This window comes from Chelonus insularis, unplaced genomic scaffold, assembly GCF_013357705.1.
Source record: "Chelonus insularis isolate UGA/USDA-ARS -01 unplaced genomic scaffold, ASM1335770v1 scaffold_277_pilon, whole genome shotgun sequence".
Taxonomy (NCBI): Eukaryota; Metazoa; Arthropoda; class Insecta; order Hymenoptera; family Braconidae; genus Chelonus; species Chelonus insularis.
In genome coordinates this window covers 214,212-239,474 of record NW_023276791.1, presented here as the reverse complement: position 1 = coordinate 239,474, position 25,263 = coordinate 214,212, and the positions used below count along the sequence as shown (strand labels likewise).

General features: G+C 27.0%; 1 protein-coding gene across 1 annotated transcript; it reads left to right on the top strand.

Moving 5' to 3' along the window:
- Positions 1–1,461: 1,461 nt before the first annotated feature.
- Positions 1,462–23,098, top strand: LOC118073268 (uncharacterized). Its single transcript, XM_035093662.1, has 7 exons — positions 1,462–2,457; positions 3,033–3,176; positions 8,597–8,774; positions 17,555–17,760; positions 21,895–21,986; positions 22,504–22,696; positions 22,769–23,098. The coding sequence occupies exons 1-7, from the start codon at positions 1,497–1,499 to the stop codon at positions 23,047–23,049; spliced, it is 2,055 nt and encodes a 684-aa protein (XP_034949553.1). The 5' UTR covers positions 1,462–1,496; the 3' UTR covers positions 23,050–23,098.
- Positions 23,099–25,263: the final 2,165 nt, after the last annotated feature.

Sequence of the window (25,263 nt, the reverse complement as noted above, 5' to 3'; positions counted from 1 at the left end):
GATTAATTACAATTTTATTTTATTGACTGGAGTAGGTGAATAAATGACAGTCGAGATATCGTATGGGGGAGGTCTAGGTCTATCTGGAAGCTGGAACAAAACGCAGGGTGGCCTCGAATCCTCAGTAGCGTGCCGGCAATCGTGGGAGTAACAGCGTGTGCTTTTATCATATTGACTTTTTGTTGTATGTTTCCAACATAAAATATTTTCCATCAGACTATTTAAGTAATATATTTCTATCATTGATAGTTTACTAATTAATTAAAACATAATTGTGAAGTTGTAATTAAAGTGAATTTTTGATATTCCTACAATCAACAGGTCTGAATCACGAGGCAGGTCGATGAAGCTCAAGTAATGAAGTAATGACATTTCACTTGTTTATGTAGAATTTTTTTTACTAAAAAGTTAATTGGAAAAATATCTTTTATAAAACACCATTTAAATTCTACGACAACTTAATTAATTAATCTATCAATAATTAATTTTATACTTTGTATATTTTTTCAATGAATAATTCGATTACCCTTTTTAATTATGAAACAAGTATTTTTAAGAATAATATTAATATTGAATTAAAATTAAAGAACCCTAACTTTCACTGTAATCTAAATAATATGTGTGATAATATTTATTTTGTTCTAACCTACGTAACATTTCTAAATAATAACTTATTGGTTCTTTTTTATTTACACAACCCCAATTAATACTTTGATGTTGTTAACAATTAAAGGGTTGTATTATCCTCAAATTAAAGATGTAACAAAAATATTGATACCTTATAATAAAATTTCAATCTATAATTAAGGTACAAAGTTTTTTTTTATCATTAAAACTTTATTAATTGAATAGATTAATTAATAAGAAAGATATATAATTGGCGAGTTTTATATCTAGTTATTTTTTCTTTTAAAGTAATTAATATAACTAGTTGATGATACAATTAAATTCTTATTTGTTATCATCAAAAAGAAATTAATTATCTTTATTTTTCTTGAACAGAAATAATAATCAAGCATAAACAAGTAAAATAATCAATGAAAGAAAGTCGTGCAAAATATTTCTTACTAACGAGAATTATTTGTAACAATTAACAATAATTGAACAGCATTGTAAGAACTCTGTTGACAGTAATATGAATAATGAGTTATGTATCTTTAGAATACTGCTTTTCAAGACATAAATTCAATAACTCTTGTATCAGATATCGATTAATATAACGGAAATAATATGTAGCTGTGTATGTATCCACGGTAACATTAATTAATCTCAGACCTGATATGATGAAAGTTCAATCGGACAATGAACTTATTCATATTTTATAGTGACAATCAGTTGACAAAATATCATTAAAATATAATCCAAGCTCACAATGTATGGAAATGAAATGAAAATATAATTACAAGTCATGGAAATGAAGTAAAACCAAGGGAAATTAAAAAAGAAGAAAGAAGAGAAAGTACAATATTTTTGTTCAAGTATTTGACACTTAGAAAATGGCAGTGAATAGCCCAGGCTCTTATACCAATCTCAAATCTCCAAGAAGTCCAAGGCAGCTTCCACAGTTGCCTCAGCCACTTTCATCATGTGCTTCAGGACAACGAAATTCGTGTCATCCTCTCCAAAACTTAAATAATAAATCCCCAAGTACTCCTAAAGTTTTTGAATTCCCACCAGAGTATTATCCAGAAACTCCAAATGCGAATTTTGACTTTGATGATTTTGGGAAAATTGATTCTATTATATCTGCATCACGTTCTGGCCATTTGTCTGAAAGTAATACATCAAGTAGTATAGGCAAGAGTCTAAGCTTTCATAGTCAACATTCATCATCAGGAATGAAAAGTCCACGTCTTGCATCTGAAGCTAAATCGCCTATTTTTCAATTTTGCAATCCACGTAAAACTTTTGAAAAAACCCTGAGTTATCCTCCACGAAATCCTGTCTCTCCAACTCCAATGAGTTCAACCATTAATCGTAGCAGATCACCCTCTTGTGGCTCACCGCAAAGCTTTGGACAAAAAAGCCCAATTAGAGTAGCTGAACGTTCTCGCAGAAATTCTTGCTTTAATTTGAGACCATGTAATTCACCCACAATTGTCACATCGTCTTCAAGAAGTCCAAGCCCTCGAGCGGCTGATGCTGATACATTTGAGACAAGTTTGAGCCAAGAGATCTGTGAAAAAATTTACAAAGAATCAGATACAAAATTTTCTCAACGTCAGGATAGAGATAGTCCTCAACAAGTCAGAAAAAGACTAGGAAGTCTTCACCTTAATAAGAGTTACGGATGCTTAAATGAGGTCACAGAGAAAATGTCGAAAAGATCTAGAGCGAAAAATATTTCACGGCGGTCTACTAGTGATCTCACAGATGCAGCTGCAACTGATGATGTTGAAACTGAAGTTACAATACTTTCCAGTCCACGAAGAAGAGGTTCAATGAAAGGTGGTTTAGGTAATGGACTTGGAAGTTTTGACCTTTTTACTTTACCATCTTACTCCAACACGTAAAAATAATTTGATTAAAATTAAATTCCTTTTCTTTCATTCTTCCCATATGTTCAAAAGTATATCAAAAATTGTTTAACTGTAATTAAATCAATTATTGAATAATCAATATTCAAATGAATACTTGTTCCAGTATTATCACTTATAATCCGATCAATTGATCGGATTCTATCTTGTTTTATTCATTAAAATTGTTTATTGAAAATATAAAACTTAAAGTAAATAGTGCTTTTAAATTAATTAATCATTGAATTAAAAAAATACATTTGCTTATAAATAATGGATATTGTATTTTAGCTATTTACATTACGTTGATTAATGTATTATCATTGATTAGAAAATTAATACGTGTTTAGAATTTTAGTGAGTAAACACTGCACTAATTATTCAAATTAATTCCACGGTTTTGATAGTGAAGTTTACAACTACGCATTTTCCTTTGATTCCATTATCCACATTATTAACTCATAATTAAATATCATCGGCAAATATCGTCGTAACAATTATTTGTGTATGTTTTAGCATATCTTGCATCAAGACGAGGTTCTCGAGATAGTCAAGTTTCAAATGCTACTAATATCAGTAATGAGGATATTGGACCATTAAATTTCAATGCCCATCCACGTGGTAGACAGAGACGAACTTCTAACTTTCTTGAATTACCAGGTATTCTCAGTGGATTATTACTGTGTTTAGAGTAAGTTTCGTTATATAATTTTGGTAAGTTATTTACTGAGCAATTATCTATCTGTTCAATCATAGTTTTGTTTTTAAAAATTTCATGAATAAACAGACTCAGTAATTTTATTCAAAAATTATCTTACCATATTGTAGAGATATATAATATACAAAAGAACATAGAGGTTATATAAAGTCTATTGCTTACCCATAATCAAAGGAAAGTTTTGTTTATCATTCGAGCAATACGAAGTATAATGTGCAGCTTGTAGTGTGATCAGTTTGTAATCAACGCTTTCAAGGACTCGGACGAAATAAAATTTGTATTGACTGTCTTATTTAAAATTTATCTGACCAACGAATTGATTGCTTATATTATACTCATTCATACAGACACAGATATAGTACAATGTAAACTGAGTATCAGAACGAGCTCACATTCACATAAATAATAATTTTAACTATATTTAACAGATATTTTATTGCAAACAATGCAAATAAATTAAATGTTTATAATGAACAAATTTTATGTTTAATATTTTTTTTATTTAATCATCTAAAAATTTTATCGTGTTAATAATTGTACAATTTAAAATATGATAATTCACTGTAAAAATACAGATTGAAGCGTTTTTTAAATATTTATTTTTTCCGAGCAGAGTTTTAATTTTTAATTCACCTAAAAATTCCACTAGTAACATTATTTTATGCATAATCTGGTTTAATTTCCATTTACTTTTGTGGGTAGTTCAAAGAAAATGTTTTTTACTTTGTTAAATTTTTGATGAAAATATTTTCTTTTCTTAACCTTCAATTATAATAATTTAAAATTCATAAATATACCTGTCAATAATCTACTATACTTAAATAGTCTAGATAATTGTACACGATCAGTTGAACGCTTCTTGAAATTTTATTCTAGCATCGAATTTGATATCAAGACGACAGATTTAATAATGGAGTTGGAAAAAAGTTTTCAATGGTTAAGGTCGTAAGGTCACGTTGAATTAAAATTTAATGGGGTTTTTTCACAAATATTTGATATCAATTTCCACAAATCGTTTTTAAATTATTTCATGAGCAAGAAAAAGGTATTCTTTTGTTTTTATCTGTCTATCTATTTTAAATATTGATGAAATTTTGTTATTTAACACTTATTTGTTATTAAATAATCGAGGTATTAAAATTTTAAATATGCACTTGAAGTACGTGTATTACGATACGATCATAAAACAAAATATAAATTCTTGAACTATCATATACGTTCAAGGTATACTAAACCTCCTGAGTATTCTCATTCCACCGAGGCAACATTCAATTTGATGTGCGGTTTCATATCCGCATGAGCAAAATTGTTGAAAGATGACTATGATCGTACCAATAGATAGTCAATTTGCTCTCCGACAGCAGCCGTTTCATTTCCCTTGAATACTATTTCATATCCAATAATGATAATAACAATAATAATGATTAATCATTCCTAAAAGAAAACAGTTTAATTCAACTTTTTTATCATAAAAAAATAAACTGAATAAATACGATAAAGTTTTCACAGTAAAAATAAGATAATGCATTTCCATGACGTTGATGTACCTGTCAAAAATGATAAATGATGGATGTAGTTAAATTGATATGGAAAAAAAAAATGTAAAACGTAGATTCTTAGGAAAGATTTTTGATATCTAATGTTTGAGTGTACACTAAAAAGCTGCTGAAAATAATAAGACAGAGATAAATGATTTTTATTTGATGAAAACAGAGCGATTTATGTTCTTTAACTTATCTACATTAGGGAAAATCGATGAACTACCACAAATTTGCAATTCCGAGGAGTATGGTAGGTTGTGTGGGGTTTTGATGGACCCTTATACACTCAAAGCATTAATACACTAGAAAATGAAGTGGTTGAAGAAAGGAAATTGTTCCTACAACCACAACGAGAGTTTATTCACAAGTGAGTTATATCTCTTTATATGAATACGTTCACCATCACCCTTTTGTCCAGCATAAAACATTGTGTGTACGCTCTTTCTTCTTTTTGAACACCAAGATCATCTGTAGAATAATACAGTCCTAATGCTTCAAGGAAAAGAGATATTCAAAGTAACTTCGACCGAGACCTGCTTTCAATTTAACGTGGAATTATGTTCAAGTGGGGCGAAAAGCTAGAATGTCTTCTAACAAAGCTTTCGAAAATAATATCCAGCCATGTTTTGTAAATATTATAATTATTTTTTTAAATGGAAGTTTCACCTCCAGCAGATATAAAACAAATGATAAAAGTTGGAATGTTTTTTTTTCCTAAACGACTTGTGAGCAAAAAATATGAAAATAAAGCAAAATTTTATTGTTGAAGGATATGTATCGTCATTTTTATTATGTGTAATCCGCTGTCAAAGTAAGTGAGAAAAATAGAGTACATTACTTTTTTATTTTGACATTGATATGATGAAGACTCTCCAAATTAAATGGAAATTTCTCTTCAAATCTACTATAATTATTTGCTTAAATCTTCAATATTTCGAAAGAAAGAAATTATAAATCAATGCAAAATACTTTTATTATTTTTATTATGGTGATTTATTTGACACTTCATTATTTATTGTAATTAATATAAAAATGTTTGTGAACTGGAGTTGTAAAACTTTCTCAGAAGTACTCGAATGCTTGTATATCGGAAAAATAATCTGAAAAATTTTTAACAATATCACTAACAAGTTAGTGAAAAAATTACACTTTTTATTTTAGATACAGACTCATATTATTGAACAATTATTGGTTTTTTGATTCAGTAATACAGCAATTTCAAGCTATACCCAATGAAGAAATAATTAATTAATAGTTGATATATCTTGTTAAGATAATCTCATTTAGGTGTTCTGTAGATGTAAACGTAATTGTGCTCAACGAGTCAGAAAAGAGATCGGAACTGACGTAACTATAAATCAATTTCAAGTTAAAGGATTGTGATATGAAACTTGACTTAATTATATCCAAGTTTCATGATTTTTATTCAAGTAATATACTTGTATTAATTTTTATAAATAAATAAAACTCCTACTAAATCAACTTTTATTAATAAAAATAATTAAGGCAGAAGAAATTTTACTGCTGCAACAAATTGAAACTTATTCCTAAGATAGGCTGTTTTTTAGGACTAAAAAAATCTGTAAATGCAATAAATCAAATTAAACAACAAAAAATTTAATTAAAATAAGTTCAACAGTTTTCAAGTAAAGAATAAACAGTTGAAAAACTAATGTTGAATTTCCAAATATATAATGAAATGCAAACACAGATCAAAGGCAACATATGTTGATTCAAGTCCTACTTCAATCTAAAAATTAATGAAACTTTTGAAATAGAAAATGAATAAATCAATGAGCAATTTATGAGCATCAGTTCATAAATGATTTCAAAAGATGTATAAGAGAAAGTTGAGAAGAAAAAGATTCAGTCTTCTTAGCAACGTCCGAAATATTGATTTTCTTGAAGGAAGTCATCCTTCTTTATCTCAACATTTCACATGTTATTTATTTTTTTTAGGCATCTAATATTTTTTTACTTTATAATCTCTATTTTTCACAAAAAATTATGTACGTGGTGAGAGACATAGAGGTAGACGTTAAAGGCTACACAGTTAAGCCAACTGCTGCCAGAGATGACTTTGATGCTATGAATACTGATGAGCTGGTGTTCTGTACTCTGGATGTCCTGTGATGTGCCTAGGCCAGATTTCCAATAGAAACCATTATGTGGATAGTAGAGACAGATTATTTATGATGTAGAACATGAAATCTTCAATTTAATTTTATTATAAGCTCTGAATAAATTAATATGCACATTAATGAACATCTTTATATCACTTTTAACTGCTCTGACAGCTTTGGTATTGTTTTATTCATAATAATATGCAAATGATGAAAAGTTCAAATTCATCAAGTGTCTTTTTCATAGCACTTTAATAAAAGAATAAAGAAAATGCATGCTCCACTACCAAATATCAAGAATAGAATGATTGTCAGGTGAACTGGTGTTTGGAAAGCACTAATCATTAGGATTAACATTCTCAATTGAAATTACTTAATGGAAATTTTATCTCGATAATTAAATCTATTATCATTATCAAGTGAATAAGATGAGATTAAAACTGGAGATTGAGTAATAATATTCAACCTAATTATTCACAAGTTTGTAAAAAAAAAAGAAGAAGAATAAGAAACTCAGATAATAAAAATTTTTGGCTAGTTTCAACTGAAATTAGCCTCATCTACAGTACTCTCAGAATTGCACGATTTCAACCTTCATTAAATGTTCAATTAAGTTAGGCAATCGAGACTAAATGTGGCTGACCCAAAACCACTACAGCAAAGTTGACCAACTGTGTAGTGGAAACTTTGTCCAGTAAATGTTTCGAAGTCAATTAATTCTCTGAGAGGGGATGATAAGGGACAACCCCAAAAAATGAAATTTATGGACTATGAGCTTGTTATCTTAGGCTCGAATTACATCTGAAACTCAGATACATAATGTTTTAACTCAATGCATATTAAACCAACAGAAAAAAAATTTCCACGCTATTATTTTTTTTGTTTAGTGAAAACTAACAATGAATACTAAATGCTGTATTAATTTTCATATAAATTAAGACATTTATGATGGAACCTTTTTTAAATTGTTTCTCAGTAATTAATTACAATTTTCTGTTATATCAGCTATTCTTTAAACCAGTTTATAAATATTTATATTTAGTCATTAATTTTATTTGAGAATAAATAGAATATGCTGGTCAAAGGTCATTGATATTAATGATTAATAATAAGAAAACTTATTCTAAAAATGTGCAATTTTTAGTAGAAAAACTTTTAATACCTGCTTCATTTTATGATAGTTGTTCAAAGTGAACTTTGGGGTAAAACTTGAAACTGTGTTATCTGTAATACTGACGAAAATTAAAGGTCGAGCAATATGTGATAATATGAGGTTCTGTTAGGAATTAATTAAATTAATAGTTCAACTTTAAAAAAAAAATTAGTTTGGCTTTCACAAACCTTGAATTACACCTTCATGGAAACATAATTCCCTAATAGGAAATTTTAATTCAAGTGAAGGATTAAGTTTCTAGTTCATTTTAGTTCAAAACTACATAGTATAATTAGCGCTATCATTTCATAGTAATAATTTATACGTTCATAAGTCAAAGAACCCTGAGGGATCTCCCCTACATGAAAGAGTAATAAAATATTTAATTGTTTACTGCTAATACATATACAACCCTCAGATCAATTTCATTAATCTATTTTGGTCCAAAGATAATCAGAATTTGTATTAGATCAAAAACTTGTTATTTTTTGCTAAAATATTCATGATTATGTTGAAGAATTACTGTATATATTTTATTTTTTCAGTGCCCGATCATATCAGACCACGTGTTCATAGCTTGCCAGAGAAAGCATACAATCCTCGTGCTGGTGACGACTTGTACAGACTTAGGGCATTCAGCATTACACATAAAGGTGTGGTGAATCGTGGAGACTCCATTATATCTCGACGCAGTAGAAGTAACACCTCGGTCAATAGCAGTAGGTATGTAGATGTTATATCTTTACAAATGTCATTTTATCTTTTTTTCTCACCAAATGTGCAAATCTCATTTTGAAACTATTTCTTACTCATGTATTTTTGTGCTCCTTTTATTGATCGACATATCAAACTTTAGCTTGTAATACAGTTATCAAATCATCTTCAAATCCTACTTTCGTCAGTATAAATATTCTCATGTTGATTTTCGATTAACTTTAACTTGACTCGAGTGAAGATTTACACAAGGAAGTCTATTGCTAGTTACTTTTTTTTATATTTTTATAAATCTATCGAAAATGATTTAAATTGTTTCTTCTGCCTTGACCTTACATTTGAATTATTAAATTTTATTCAAAATTTAATTGCATATCTTGAATTTAAAAAAGCATTTGTTGTTTAATTAAAAGACAAATGATAGGATAATTAGTAATTGATATTCGTTGTTTTTAATAAAAACATGAGATAATCATTTTTAATGTCAATATAAAATTATTCATTGTAACTTATGAGCTATAACTTCAGAACTTTTATTTATGAATTATCGTAAAACTTCTACTTTTCCTTCAATATCACAGATACTAAAATTTTCTGAGAATAAAAATATTTTATTTCAGTTTTTTATTACCAAATTACAATTTTATTCAAACTATAAAATTGATAAAAAAAAAATAACAGTCATCTAATATTAATCATAGCAAAAATAAAAATTATATTTCTTCTTTTAATGTTTAAAGTGAAAAAAAAAAATTTACTAAAACGTTCAAGTTCTTTTTTATCCAACTAGTGATACAAGAAAAAAGAACGAACAAGTCAAAGTCATACCCCAATTTTTTTCAAACTTATTTAAATCTTCCAGTAAATTGAAAAATATTCAGAATGCTATGAATGAGCAAACTTTTTTCTCGATATTTCCAACTGAACTGGTATCTTCCCACCATAAAATAATCATGTCAATTGATCCCTCGGGGTAAGTGAAAGAGGGTTAGGGTTTTGTGTGACATTTTCTGTTGAAGAAAGAGATCTAGAAACTAAGGTAAAATACTACAATATTTTATGTGATTGATATTAATGATATTTCAAGGACTATAAACAATGTGTAAAAAATAGATTCTACACTATGTACACCCTAAGTGTTTTCTCCCTTTTTTGTATCTTTTTTTTTGGCTTCTTCTTCTACTACCGTAAATGAAATATCATCAATTTTGTAAGACTGATGAATATAATGAAGCAGGTTTAATGGACGTGGAAACTTACCAAGAAATATTAACTCGTTTTCCTTGAATTACTACTACAAATTGTTAATTTTCATTCTTATTTAAAAGTTCCATCTTAAATTTACTGCTAGTACAGTTTAAAAAATATATTACTGCTCTTTACTTTGAAACTTCTTGCAATTACATGAAAATAAATAATAACAATAAACACTAATATCCTTCAGCAATCTGTTTATAAATAGATAGAAGTATTCAAATATTTAATTGAATGTTAATAACTCAGACAATAAAACAGAAACTAAAATAACGATCATAGTTTAAATATTTATCAACATAGTTGACATTGATTATTATTAAAAAAGAAAATGCCTTCGTTAGAGAAATAAAAATAAAAAAATATCAGAAAATTCACTCCCTCTGGAATTACAAGCTCTTCAATATTCCACGTACATTCGGTCGAATTTTCTTTTTTATTTATTTTTCTGCTTTATTACAGTCGTTGGTTGATATGAAGAGAAAGATCCTGCGTCTCAAAGAACCCATAGGACATTGATGACAATAGAAAACTTGAATACTCACGTGCTTTGTGAATGTTACTCCTCAGTAGTAGCAAAGATTAAAAAAAAAGTATTCTATGGTTTCATGGATTGTATTGATTAACTAAATTCAGTGAACAGTATTATTAAATCATCTTTATTAAACGTGATTACATAAAAAAAAAGGTTGAAGATATGAATAAAAATTCTATTTTATGTATAAATTTTTCTTTATTCAATATGATAATATATATTAGACATTACAGCGAATATTGAAAAAGTATGTAGAGTATAACTGAGAAGGAAAGATCGAGCAACTGTTGAAGGTTTGGCAAAGTTTTGAGCAATTGGAAAGCTGCCAAATTTCACAGTGTATCGGCCAAAAATTTTTCCCTTCTTTTTTCATTGTTTTCTTTTGTTTAGTCATGTTTTTTATATTCAATGCATATATGCGTGTCTGTTCGGCCATGGCACAAATGCCAGAATTGTTATTTTGGGAATCTCACAGACAGATGAGTGACCGAGCATTTCTAATCTTAAATATTTTTTCCTCTCTTTTCATTAGTAACTGCTGTTGTGTATGTTTGCTATATAATTACCGGTCTTGATAACTGATGAAGGATATTGCATCGATGAAAGAAAGTTCCTTAGTCATTGGAGTTTTTTGAAATGATGACAAAAAAGAAAACACATCTACGTTGAAGCTCCTCCAGTTGGCCAATGAACAAATGATAGTGGCATGGTGAAGAAAAGTGTTTTATGAGATTGGTTTAATCAACTCCAGGTGCGATAAATTGACGGGTCTTCGTAATACGACTTTCGAATGTCGAAGGGATGTATTCAGAAGGTAAATGGAACGTTGAAAATCTGAGCTAAGATACTGCCGAATAGGATTTTATAGTGATCCATGATCGTTCATTTTTGGAGTAGAAATCGTTTATGGTTGTCGTAAAGAACATTTTAGTGGTCTGAATGATATCATGTGAACTGGATAGATTCTTGATTACTCGATGAAATCGGATCGTAGTTTGAAAGACATACTTATCGATAGGAATTGCAAGACAACGAAAAAAAAACACAGCGTAGAAGAGTAGAAAAAAATTCTCGATTTTTTCTTTTTGTTCAGAATAAAAAATACTTGCTCCAAAGATGTCGATAGAGGGAATTTTTGATTTGTTGAAAATGCTCTTTTTTATACTACTTTATTCTGTATATTCAATTTCTTCTTCTACCTCCATGGATTTGTGTGATTTTATTGATGACGACGTGACAGATTTTACAGACCGTGACGATTCAATTACCTGTTTCGTTTGAATACTCTGAACGGATTTGGATGATTTCACAGTCGATGATGCTGATGTGATATTCATGTTTGAATGTTGTTCAACTAAGCTCGTTGCTGCGTCACTAGCTGCAAATAAGAACAAAATTACTTTAATAAAATAAAATAAGGAAAAATAATATTTTCCAAAATGATAAAAATAATAAATACACTACGTAGAACTTACGTCTTTCTTAATGACAAGCTCTACATTAATATGATACCATTAAAATTTAATTAATGTTCACAAAACGTAGGAGTATTATTTCGTTTATGTTTAACAAGTATATCAAATGATAATATCTAGAAATATCTTGAAGATGATGGGGCAAGGTGGATAAAGAGTGAGCAAATAGGGTGCCTCGAGCACAAGAGAGAAACATTACAGAAAAGTTAAGCTGGTTCAGCCCTGTTTTTTCTATTTTTCTCATCTCTTCTATATCATCAGCTTACCCTAGCACTATTACTGACCCTCAGAAACTGTCTACGAAAATACCAAGTACCCACCATTTCTCGTAATATTCGTTCCTATTTCTCCAAGTCCAAGTATTCTACAGCTAATTTTCTACAGTTAAAAAGATCTCGCGAGAGCAATTTTTCTTTATTGTCTCAGTTGAAATACTGGTATTGCTGAATTCACTTTTTTAAAAGAGATTTCATCTTTATACACACCACACAGTTCCTAAGGAATTAATACTATAGCTTGTCGTTAAATCAGAATAAACGTGAAGAAAACGAGCTTTAAGAGTTATTTTAATGAGTCTCGATTAAAATAATTCAACATCCAATTTGTTTAAAAGTTCATTTGTGTCTTATTTACTTGAAATTAAATGTTTTCTTCAACAATCACAAGAAGAAACTTGAGATAAAATATTTCTCTTACCTTTTGTAGCAACCTCCATGATTATCTTGAAAATAATAAAAGTGTATTTAAAATGAAACAACTGATCGCTTCGAGATCAAGCACGACAGTGAGTAGAATCACTACGTTTGAGCTATTCTAATCTTGCGTATGAAGAAGAAAACGAGCAGGGAAAAATAAGAATCACGTGTTAAGAGTATACAAGAGGGGCTGTCTGATGACGATTTTATATCTCATGCAGCCAAAAGATATTCGTGGAATTTTGTATTGCTGGTGATTTACGAATCATTAACATACAAGTAATCTGTCTAATGTTTGCTAATAATGTATTATTACTCATTAGTGATGTTGTGATTATTCGTTTTATTTTCATTGATTTTCCCATTTCTCTCATCATTCAAAGATTATTGTTAAACCAATTAGCAGATGGAATAATTATTTCCATTTAGTGATTGCTAAAAAATTTCATTAGCATATGAAATATTAGTATGAAGAAATTTGTTTTAATGATAATGAAAATTCGTTCAATTTATTCGAATGTATCAACCAACTCGAAAACTTTACATTTGTCTTACATAAAAAGTTAGAAGCAAAATTCACGATTCAGCAAGATAGAAACTTTTCATGAGAAAAAGAACTTTAAATATATTCAACTTTTAGTGAATTTGCTCTAAAATATTTGATTTATTAATAAAAAGAAAAAGATTAAATATTTAAAAGTCAATAAAAAATACATAATTGACTATTTTTAAATTAAAAAGAGTTTAAAATTTTTTTTTCTTATAATTTATAAACATAAATGTTGATCATCTGAAAGAATCCTAAATTGAGTTAAAAATTTTTGAACATATTTTAAAGTTAATTCACTAGTATTTTAAGAATCAATATTGTTAATTATTCATTGTGAATTTACTGAACATTTTATATGAAGCAAAATGTATCTAAGCTTAAGTGCTCAAGATGTCAGGGGTGGAAGACAAGCGCCATTTCCAGCAGTGAGATTATCAAATACCACGTTGCTTTCGATCGATACGTTTAAGGCGTTGAGACTTGGAAACTAATACACCTTCTAAAAAGAAAAAAGAAATAACAAAAAAGCAATAAAATATACTTCAACACCTGAGCATCACTCGAGCTATCCTAGAGTCTATTTTGTATTTCTTATATAGTTATTGGATTTTAAATCTAATGGACTAAAACATAAAAATCTCATGGGTTTATTTATATCTTGTAACATTTTATTGTTATTTTCTTCAGATAAATATTACATTTAAAAGTATTATATTTTAAATTAGAAAGAAAGATGATAGTGAAAAGAAATATAATTTGTCTTATTTCTCTCATTATTTTAATTTGTGATATATATTTGTTATATTATATCCACGAGCTTTCTAAAGCTTTTATGCAGTTTTAAATTTACGATTCTTAATCTTCTACTGAACGAAAAGTTTCTCGATTCTCTTAGATATCTGTAAGAGCAGCTTTCTTTCTAATCTCTGACTTGGAGAAATTTTTTTGAGTTATTTAGAACTTTTTATTTCGATAGATAGTTTTGTCCTTTTCAAGAACAATTCCTGGATCAGAACATGTAATCTGATTTTAATCTTATCTAAATCCTTTAAGCATATTTATTAATTCATCCAACTCAAAATGTCTGCCATTGGAATTTATTTATTTAATATTAAACATTGTTTTCTTTTATTTTATTTTGTAATTGTTTCTCTTTTTTTGTAATGTAATATAAATGAAATCCAGTGATGGATTGTTCAATACAATTTATTATATTACTTAAAATATACTGTACTATTGAAAATTAATTTTTATGTTTCAGTAACTGATATTTTATTTTTCTTGGATTTTATTTGGATGACAATCACACAAGTGTCATTGGAATTTTTATTTTGGCTACAATTGATTCTTTAAACTTGCCAATAACCAGCATAGTTAGACCATCAAACAACTATTTCTGAAATTTCAGTTACACTGCAATCAACTGATGATGAATTGATAAATTAGCCAATAAATTAGCCATATCTCGGAATAGCATAGATTAGTAAAATATATGCAATATCATCTGCCAGGTGAATCACTCTTGAATCCATTGATATATTGTTATTCATAATGCTCACGTTAGCACCGCATCATCTATGATTCATCTGGTATTCCTGTGTTTTTGAATTCATGTAATGGAATTCAGCCAAGAATGACACACTTGTGGCCACTTACTTTTTATTTATCACCTTGTGAAAATAAGTTCAATTCACACATCAGTTTTTTATGTCTGGATAATAAATTACAGTGGATTATTTTGATTTGTAACTCTAAATAATTACCATCATGACCTAGCTTAACGTCTTAATTACACACCAGACATTCTAAGGTAACATATTTTATAAAAAATCGATAATAGCTGTTGGAACCGTGTTATTACTTCCCTGGGAATATTCAAAAATATAGGATCATCCTGAATAAAAATTAGCCTACTGATAAAAAAATTAGTGAAGATTTTATTATCAATTAAAGTTCATCAATATTAAACCGATTCTAAAAATAGATTACTGTATTTTTTAGTTTATAGCTGATAAATTATTTTATTATTATCTCTAATTTTTTTTATAAATATTAGTAATAAGTATTCAATAGCTTTTTGTTGATAAATAATTTCTGATGACTGTATAATTAAATCAATATGACACAATATTACAGTAGTAAATGTTGAAATCGATTTAATTGTGTTCATTAAATGTTTGTTCAATAAATATTTATTATTGTGATAATCAAATATTAATATTTTAATGGATATCAGTATTTCAAATATTCATTATTTCAATAGGTAAAATGAAACCAGAGAAATAAAACAATGAAATTTGGTTGAAATTGACTGAAATAATGTAATGTAATGAATGTTTGTAAAATCCGATTTTCATCAAGAAATTGTAGTATTCTCTTTGCATACACTATTAATAGCATCCTTACGAATTTAGGGGATCTATGTAAAACACAATTTCACGCGGATGTACGTCTAACGCGATATCAACTCAAGTGAGATACTCTTAAGAGCTTATTTATTTTTATGTTCTTTTTCTGCAATTTAATTTTTCAAAGTGACTCCATTTTATAGGTAATATAAAGAAAATAACCGGTTAAAATCAACTTGAAAGCACTCAACACAGCTATTCAATTGTTTTATTATCATTATTTTTCAGTTAACTTTTTTATTACATCATTTATGAACCCACTAATGTAAAATTGTAGGTAAAATTGGGGTTGAAAATGGTGAAGGTAAATTGCTACCACTGATATTTTATTTACTAAATGAAATTTTTTTTTTAATGAAATTTTTAAAAAACATCAATTAGATTCATTAAAATAATTTATTCTTATAATTAATAAAATAAATGTTCAACTGGTCATTATGATTTAATATTTAATTTTAAGTATCATAAAAAATTGAAGTATGTATCCAAACATTCTTAATTTTTTGTTTTTTTACAGAGACTTTAAGCTGCTGATCTATTTTTACTGTAAACACTTCTCTAGCTTTATGTTTGAGTGTGTAAGTGAACTGATTATCTTCCAAGTTCCTTCGTCCAATCTAAAAGTCATTTATCATTCAACAAAAGACCAAGGCATTCTTGATTGAATGATAAGTCTTTCTAATGAACTCTAAACCTGAAGAACCAAAATTAATCTAGACAAGATGATCGAAGAAGTTTTAGACAGAATATTGGTGGTATCTGACTTAGAATATTGCAATCAAAACTCATTTGCTTTATTACTTGGTAGATTACACGACTGACTTTTCTTTAAACTCTTATCTGTTGGTCTATTCATACATCATCTTTTAATCGTCTCAAACCTTGCTAATAGAATTTTTCACGAGTCTGAAAAGAAACAGAAACATATGTAACTATACAATAACCTGTATTTTTTTTTTTAATCTGTATAATAATTAAAAAAATATTAAAGCTCCTGAGATGACTATTAATATTTGAATAAACTGATAAAGTTTTTATGTTAACATATGAAAAACTAAACTTTATGGCTCTCAATGATTGTTCCATTACCAATGAAACTAAAATATAAGGAGAAAAGGTCAAGGATATAAAGATAATATTATTTACTTTAGTAACAATGATGAATAGTTAATTAAATAAAAAATTAAAAGTGTGGATTGTAAGCTAAGATAAGTGAACCTTCAACGACAGACAATACTAGTTACACTCGATCGGATTTTTATAATTGAAATCAAATTTTCCTCCTATCTTGTTCAGATTGAAATGAAAATCTGTAAAATCATAAAAGGATTTAATCTATTCAATGAAAGGGAAAAAGGAATGAAAAGGGTTTTCACTTTTGACAAAGAAATTAATTTAAAATTTCTGATAAAAAATTAGATTAAACAAAACCATCATGAAGAACTGATCGAATTAAAAAATTCTTTCGGATGTGAAATGTACCAACAGTGTAATCTTTTCATATTCAATGTAGTGGAATTGAAAGTGAAGCTATAAGAAGCTAAAAAACAAAAAATCAAATCCCCTGACTAAATTTGTTAGCATCGCTTCCGAATATATAAGATTCGTTTAAATCGTTTGGAAAAAAGATGAAAAAAACCTCAAGTAGAAACCAAATTCTTTTTTATCGATTTTATAGTTGTACTTTTTTCTACGACTGTTGGATTTTCCACATCAGTGAACATCAAATATATTGAATATATCACATATGATCAATACAATAATAATTATTACACCAAAACTAGTTTATAGTGATAATTAAATATTAAATAAATAGTCATTTAAATAGCTATATGCAGTATTAAATGGAATATATTTTTTTTTTGTTGACAGAAATAGCAATGTATCAGGAGAGCGATCACCATTTGAAGGATCATGTTGCAGTGGTCAAGGAGTCGTTGGTGATAGCACTGAAAGTGAAGTAGAAGAAGTTCCAAAATATCGTGTCGTCCTCTTAGGTGACTCAGGTGTAGGAAAAACAGCATTAGTTTCACAGTTTATGACTAGTGAATATATGAACACTTATGATGCAAGTTTGGGTAAGTTTAGAAACTTGAAGCTTTTCTTATAAATATAAATTCATTTAGTTATTTTTTCAACTTTACATATTTATTTTTAAATTTACATTTTTCAAAGAGAAGTCTTAACCATTTTTATTTATCGTCAAAGAGCTTTTTTTCTCAGTTTTCTTTCCTTATTTTTCGACATTCAGCTTTGAGATAAATTTTTTTTTCATCAAAAGCTTGCGGAATAGGTTTTAAAAGTATGTAATTAACGTATTTCAATGAGTCAAAGTTGGTAAATAAGTTTTAGAAACTTTTACGTTTTATTTTACAAGAACGTATATATAAAAAACATGATCAATATACTAATCAGCAACTCACATAACCAAATATTTATATCTGAAAGGAAGTAAATAATGAAATCAAAGTTTTCATACAGAGTTTAATTAAACTCATCTGCTTATTAAATAATCAATGAATTACATTTTAATTAATAATACTTTTTAAATTAGTTCACAATCAACTATGTTGATAATATCGACATATTTTTCATTATGATTCTATGTCTACATTGGGATAATTTTTTTCAATAAACTTCATTAGTCAGATGATAATTAATTTAAATAAATTTCAACAATTTATAAAATTATATAATAATGATTGATTTATTCTATCATAAATATCTGAATCATTATACAAATATAATCCCACTAACAAGCAGCTCAAATTGAATCTCACTAATTTAATCCAATTTTAAATGCCAGTAAAAATGTGTTTGAACAACCATGTGAGGTATTTATTTTTCAATCAATCACGATGATTTTTATTACATAATATTTTTGTAATCATTCAGGATAAATTGGGTCCATAAAAATCATCTAAAATTCTCGTATTTCCCATGATTAGCATTGATCAATCATGTTAATTTTAAAAATTAAAATCAAATGATGATTATATTTCGTAATTATATGCAAATTATTATCAAATAAATATATATTTACGTGGTGGAAAGATTTTCTATACAATTGCAAGTCTACAATTTCTTGCCTCAATGCATATCTACCCAAATAACGTATGTAGCTGTTCTGACTCTGATTCACTCGATATATGTGTGCAGTCTGCATTCGATCTCCTGTTTGAAATAGTCCACCTATTCATTGCTATCTAATGGAGGGAGAAAAAAATAAAGGACGAATGAGATAGCAAAAGACCACATTGTAGAAAATGTTATTCAAAACAGAGGTCATATCGATTATGTATTGATAAAAAATTTTATTGTACGAATATTTCAGTTATATTGCACTGCAAATTTTTATCATGGAATGAGTGTCATAAAATCATACTGACTTTTATGTATATCATAAAAAAATGTCGAGTTATTCTTTTTCTTTTTTAAATCAATATTTAAAGCATAAAAATGTATAAAAGTATTTAAACAAAATTTTTAAAATTCAAATTTCAATTTGTAAAAACGTTATTCAAATCATAGACATGTGAGTTTCATTCTATAGAAGTTGAAGAAATATTTTCAACTATCACCTGAATACATCATTCAATTCTCAGATGAATAGTGACTTATTAACAGCTATCAAATATAAAGAGTCATATGAATGTACTTTGAAGCTTATGAACAAGAATGAAAATGTTTAAGAAGAGTTTTATAATTAAATAATATTTAAATATTATTAAAAATTCTACATTGAAATTTTCTGATGCTTGGTCAGTTTTAAGTTACACCAAAGTATATTCGTTACTCTCAAATATTTTGATTGTAGTGTTTATTTATAAAATAATATTGGATAAAAATTCAATGACATATCATATACCCTTTTAAAAATTACCTAGAAATGTTTTTAAAACTGACAAAAATTCTATTTCTGCTGCTTTTTGTTTGGAATATGCATTCACTATTGCTATCAGGTAAAGGTAAAAGAAAAAATTAATAAAAAAAATATTTGAAAGTTATTAGAAAATTCAAATTACATTGAAATATTTTTTTCTCATTAAATTAGTGTTAGTTAAATTTTTTTTTTCGTATTCAAACAATTTTTTTTTTCAAATAATTCTAACAGATTCAATTTTATGCATGGAAAAGATGATTTATGCATGTTAAACTAGTTCTAATCAATATGAATGTATTATTCTGAAAAATTAATTCTCTTCAGATGACTCTTCAACTCTATCTTATAAAGACATAATCTGATAATTTTTTTTTATGAAACAATCATGTTTGTTGCTCTACATTCAAGATAAATAAAACACTATTTTCATTTACTCTTTTGAAATCGACAAAGTAATTTTCTATACAAACAAATCTTATTTTTTCATCTTTAAAAGTTTAATTTAATCCAATTTGTGTATGTTTTAGCAATTACCACATTTTAATAACTTTTTAGATTTATAAAACAATTCTACTAGCTTTTATTCATTTTGAAATAAAAATATATCACATTTTACTTTGATAAAAGCACGAAAAGCATATATAATAGAAGAAACGTAGCACATTATATGAGTAGTTTGTTAGAACAATAGTTAGTACAAAAGAATGTATTTTTATTTTTTAACTTTATTTTTACATTCAAAGTACTAAATCAGTAACTTTGTAATGCAGTTGAATGATTTTATTCAAAAATTCTCAAAACTTTATATTTAAAAATGACTATGATGGAAAATATTGGATTAAAGATTTATTTAAATTGTTTAATTCAGTTGAAAATTAAAATTCAACAATTCCTCTAAGTTATTCACAATTTCATAGATTTATTCATAACTCATTTGAATAATTGAAAAATTTACCAGAAATTAAACATGTCAAGGTAAAGTTACCCACAATTTATTTTTTAGTCTCAAAGTTATCATCAAAACTCGTAAAAGCTAATCTTTAGTTTGAAGTTGACTGCTAGTAATTTTATCCCACTAAGATTTATCCAAGTGTATACTACTAAAAGTGATACACCATAATGTAATATGTCACTTTTTACAGCAAATACAGTGATGTGAAGAAAAAATTTGAGTTATTTTTATTCGATTGTAGAAAAATCAATAACTGAAGTAGGAAAAAAAAATTTATGAGAGAAACTGATTGGACAAATAATGAAGTTTAATTTCATTCATGAGAATGATATAATTCAATCTATATTGGTCCATGCAAGCTCTTTCAACATATAATTAGAATCCTGTGATATATTTCTAACGTCAATTGAACATATATAATTAGCTTCTAAATTAGCTAAATTATGACCTTTAAAGACTCACATTTTTCAGTGAAATTACCTAGAACTAAATTGCATTGAATTGGTTACGCAGCTGCTGACATTTCCATGGCACTGAAACAATTTATATTACATTCATTATAATTATAATTTTAATTGCATGTCAGCTTTTTTTATACTTTTACAAAGACAGGATATTAATTACTGAGGATATATCATATTTACCTGTAGTCGATTTCTTTAAAGCTTCAACATATTGTTAATATTATTAAAATTGAAATTTAGATAACAACTACCAGACTCGCGGTTACAAAGGAAGCTTTTCCATCCTGTATAATATTGTGCGCACGTACTACTGAAACAGTTCGACCCCTTTTCATCAACTACAAAGCACACAGATGTGTCCAGTTAGTGTACACATCGCGCGGTAATGGAAAATCTATGTTCACTTTAATACTAAATAAAGTAGTTACGGCGATTGATATCAAAACATGTGAATTTTACTGCAACTGCTGATCCATTAAAAATGATAAGTTTTATTTACAAAATAATTTTCTAAATTGTTTTACTTTTATTGATAACATCATTCGATAATTAATTTCATTAACTATTATTATTATTTTTTCTAGTTTACTATTGTATTTTTCTTATTAGAAAACTTAATTTACCATCAATCTCCATCTTGCAGTCAACTTCAAACTAAAAATGACCTTTTAAGTGAATACAAGTTTTCAAATATTATTTTCAATATTTATAAACTTTTCTTTCATACGTAAAAAAATTACTTTTCTGTACATGGATGTTGTTGACCTATTTTGAGATATCACAATTTAAATTAGAATATGATATGTAAAGATACACATATGTGGAAAAATATTCAATGTAGAATTATATGTTATTATTAAAAAAAAAAAATTAAAATATATAGATATATTGAATGTTTTTTGTATTTTTTCAGATGATGAGTTTGGCGAAAAAACAGTCTCCATTTTACTTGATGGCGAAGAGTCTGAAATGATATTTATCGATCACCCTCATATAGAAATGAGTGTATGTTGTTTTTTTAATATTACATTAAACTAAGTTCAATCATTTTTAAAAGATAAAAAATTTCACATATATTCATAAAATAGTTTAGAGAGAAGAATAAAATGGAATTCAAGAAAATGCATAGACAGAAGTAAAGAATAAATTGAATCGTTACATTTATTTTATATTATCAAAGAAGAATCAATTTATCCACTGTATTTTTATTTGTATCTTTACATACAAAGGAATATGTAAAATAAGTTTACATATTTCTTCATCTTTAAAAACTAAAGTGTTTTTGTTTGAGTATACAAATGTTAGAAATAATATCTATACATACAGAATAAAATGTAGTATGAATCAAGCCAATTAAGCTTCAATAAATTGTGAAAAATAAAGCTTGACTAAAAAATATTACCTAATTTAAACTTGAATTAGCACTAATTTAAAAATAGTACTTATTATTCTAATAAAACTGAAATAATGATGAAACTAATGATGTACTAGACAGATAAACTAATATATGTCAACATTACAGGTTGAAAACTCTTTATCAACTTATGAGCCACATGCCTGTGTCGTAATTTATTCAATAGTTTCACGAGCAAGCTTTCAAGTTGCTGAAGAAATGCTTAATTATCTTTGGCGAGAACACTATACGCAAGACCGATCTGTCATCGTAGTTGGCAACAAATCTGATCTTGAAAGAAGTCGAACAATCTCGTCGAATGGTACGTCTACACTCATATTTATTATTATCTTTTAAAGAAAATTCAATAATAATGGAATACTTTTTATTAAAGAGGGAAAACAATTGGCCACATCACGAGAATGCAAATTTATCGAAACATCAAGTGGGATCCAACATAATGTTGATGAGCTACTAGTTGGAATTCTTAAGCAAATACGATTACGTGAGGTACGAGATAAAAAATTGCGCCGACAAGGAAGTAAAAATAAAATACTCTCTAAAATACATGGTAGTAAAACTGCCCTTAGCCTTAATCTTGCTCGTGAAATTTTAAACAAAATGTGTATGAATGATAGCAAAAGTAAAAGCTGTGAGAACCTTCATGTACTATAAAATATCTGTTATATAAATTGACACTTAAATATAATTTATTGAAAAAGAATCAAACATATCTATTTAAAAATTATATTTAATATTGATATATTACTGAAGCATAAGAGAATAATTTAATAAAATTGCAGAAAATGTTTCATAAAGTAAGTACAGATGTATCACTGAAATTATAATCCATTGATGTAATTCTACTTTACATTAAGTCTTATTATAATGTTAACAGGACAATCTTTAATTCTATAACTTTATAATAATAAATATAAAAAACTCTATATTTCCATTTATTAACTTCTTTCTAGTAAGAACGACATAGCATAATATTAATGCTGACGTCGTTTGCAATGCCGTGATTTGATAATTTATGATGAAATTAAAACTATAATAAAGTAGTGCTATAATATATAAATGTTCAGAATGATTTAAAAAAAAAAAATACATACATATATATACATATATATTTATATGTCAAATCAAATTATAGGACGCTGGATTCGTCCAACATGACGCTGGACGTCTTGACCGAAAATATCAATAAATTTTCTCGGTTCTCTTGAGAATCATTATAAGCTTGCAATACTTCAAGTCGTAAACATAAATCCACATCATACGCTCTAATAAAAGTCCAAATAAAAATAAAAATATCAACTGTAAAATGTATGGATCCTATTCGTGATCTATGTTTCTCGTACTGGCCAACTAATGTTAAATGAATAGAATAATGTTTTTTATCGACTATATAAACAATTCGATCGTAATTTTTATATACATAATATTTTATTAAAAAAAGAACCGTGAAAATTAAGGGATTTTTTATATTATATACTGTATTATTTGAATTTAAAAAAAAATATGGAATTTCTAATAATATTTTTTGTGAATATTGCACTGTTTTAGTTCTATGATTGAGAATTTAAAATTTAATAATAAACAAGATTATAACAAATTGTATTTTAAACACAGTCAAGTAGCCGCGGCCTAATGGTAAATAAGTGAATGTACATAAAACAACGGAAATATTGTATTATAATGAAAATTATACTTCCATTTTTATTTAATTCAATTTCGAAATAATACAATCAAAATTAAATTGCTGTGTATGAATTATTAATTTATCTGCTCGAAGAGTGATATTTTATCAATTATTATAGTGTCAAATCTTTGAGAACATATCACAAATTACAGTATACCAGTCTGTATACCAAAGCGATAATAATAGACAATTAATAAATAATCACTATCTTAATTTATTACGACAAATAATAATATTTCTATTTTATCAAAATCTAGTTTTTAAGATTTAAATGTTACATTTTATCAAGTGTGTATTTACTAAAAGAATCATCTAGTACTTTATACCATAATATAAAAATGTCTTATTGAAATAGTATTCAGTGCTTTGTGCTGTCCTCAGTTCAACTGAAGCTTTAATTTACATTTAAATAAAATCATTAATAAAAATACATTCCGTGTTACACATAGATTTGCATGAAATTTATGAGAAGTAAAATATTGCAAGCTACAACGATCTTTCGTTACGTATTGTTCGATATGGCTGATAATTGAATGTAAATCGTATCATTGTAATTCCAAATAATATTATTATAGAATATTATGTACTAAAAACTTAACATTATTCTACAAAAATGTAGTTTTAACTTTTTAGATGATAATTAAAAAATTAAAAATGTTATATTCAAACTAATTTCTAAAGTTTTGTATAATTTGAATTAAGATGAATTTACTGAATTTCACGTATTTATTATTCACATTTATTTACACTTACGTACATTTTTTCTTTTACTTAATTTGAAATGAATAATTATTAAATTATTGAAATAAAGTAATTTTTACAATACAAATCGAAAATTCTTCTCTAGGAATTATTAATAATTTCTGACACCTGATATGTATAGGAAAACTAAGTATACTTCGAAAAGTTCTGATAATGTTTTTGATATCCTGGCATTAAAATATATCCTTTCATTTTTCTCTTAATCCGAGAATATTCATTACAAAAACACAGCACAAACGTTCCATAAAAATATTTGACTGATGCCAAGCATACATTAAATTTATTCCGATTTTTGAACTTCTATTGTGTATTATTTCGATAAAATTTTCGATATTACCTTGTATATTTATTGTACGACGAAGGTCAATATGAAACAATTTTCTAAAAGTTGTTAACAATTCTTACATGAATATAAATGAAAT

What these genes read in the sequence shown, in the direction of transcription:
- LOC118073268 (XM_035093662.1), top strand. Translation starts at nt 1,497, where the DNA reads ATGGCAGTGAATAGCCCAGGCTCTTATACCAATCTCAAATCTCCAAGA. An exon ending in TTCAATGAAAGGTGGTTTAG is followed by an intron (nt 2,458 to 3,032) that starts GTAATGGACTTG and finishes TGTATGTTTTAG; the next exon opens with CATATCTTGCATCAAGACGA. An exon ending in ACCTCGGTCAATAGCAGTAG is followed by an intron (nt 8,775 to 17,554) that starts GTATGTAGATGT and finishes TTTTGTTGACAG; the next exon opens with AAATAGCAATGTATCAGGAG.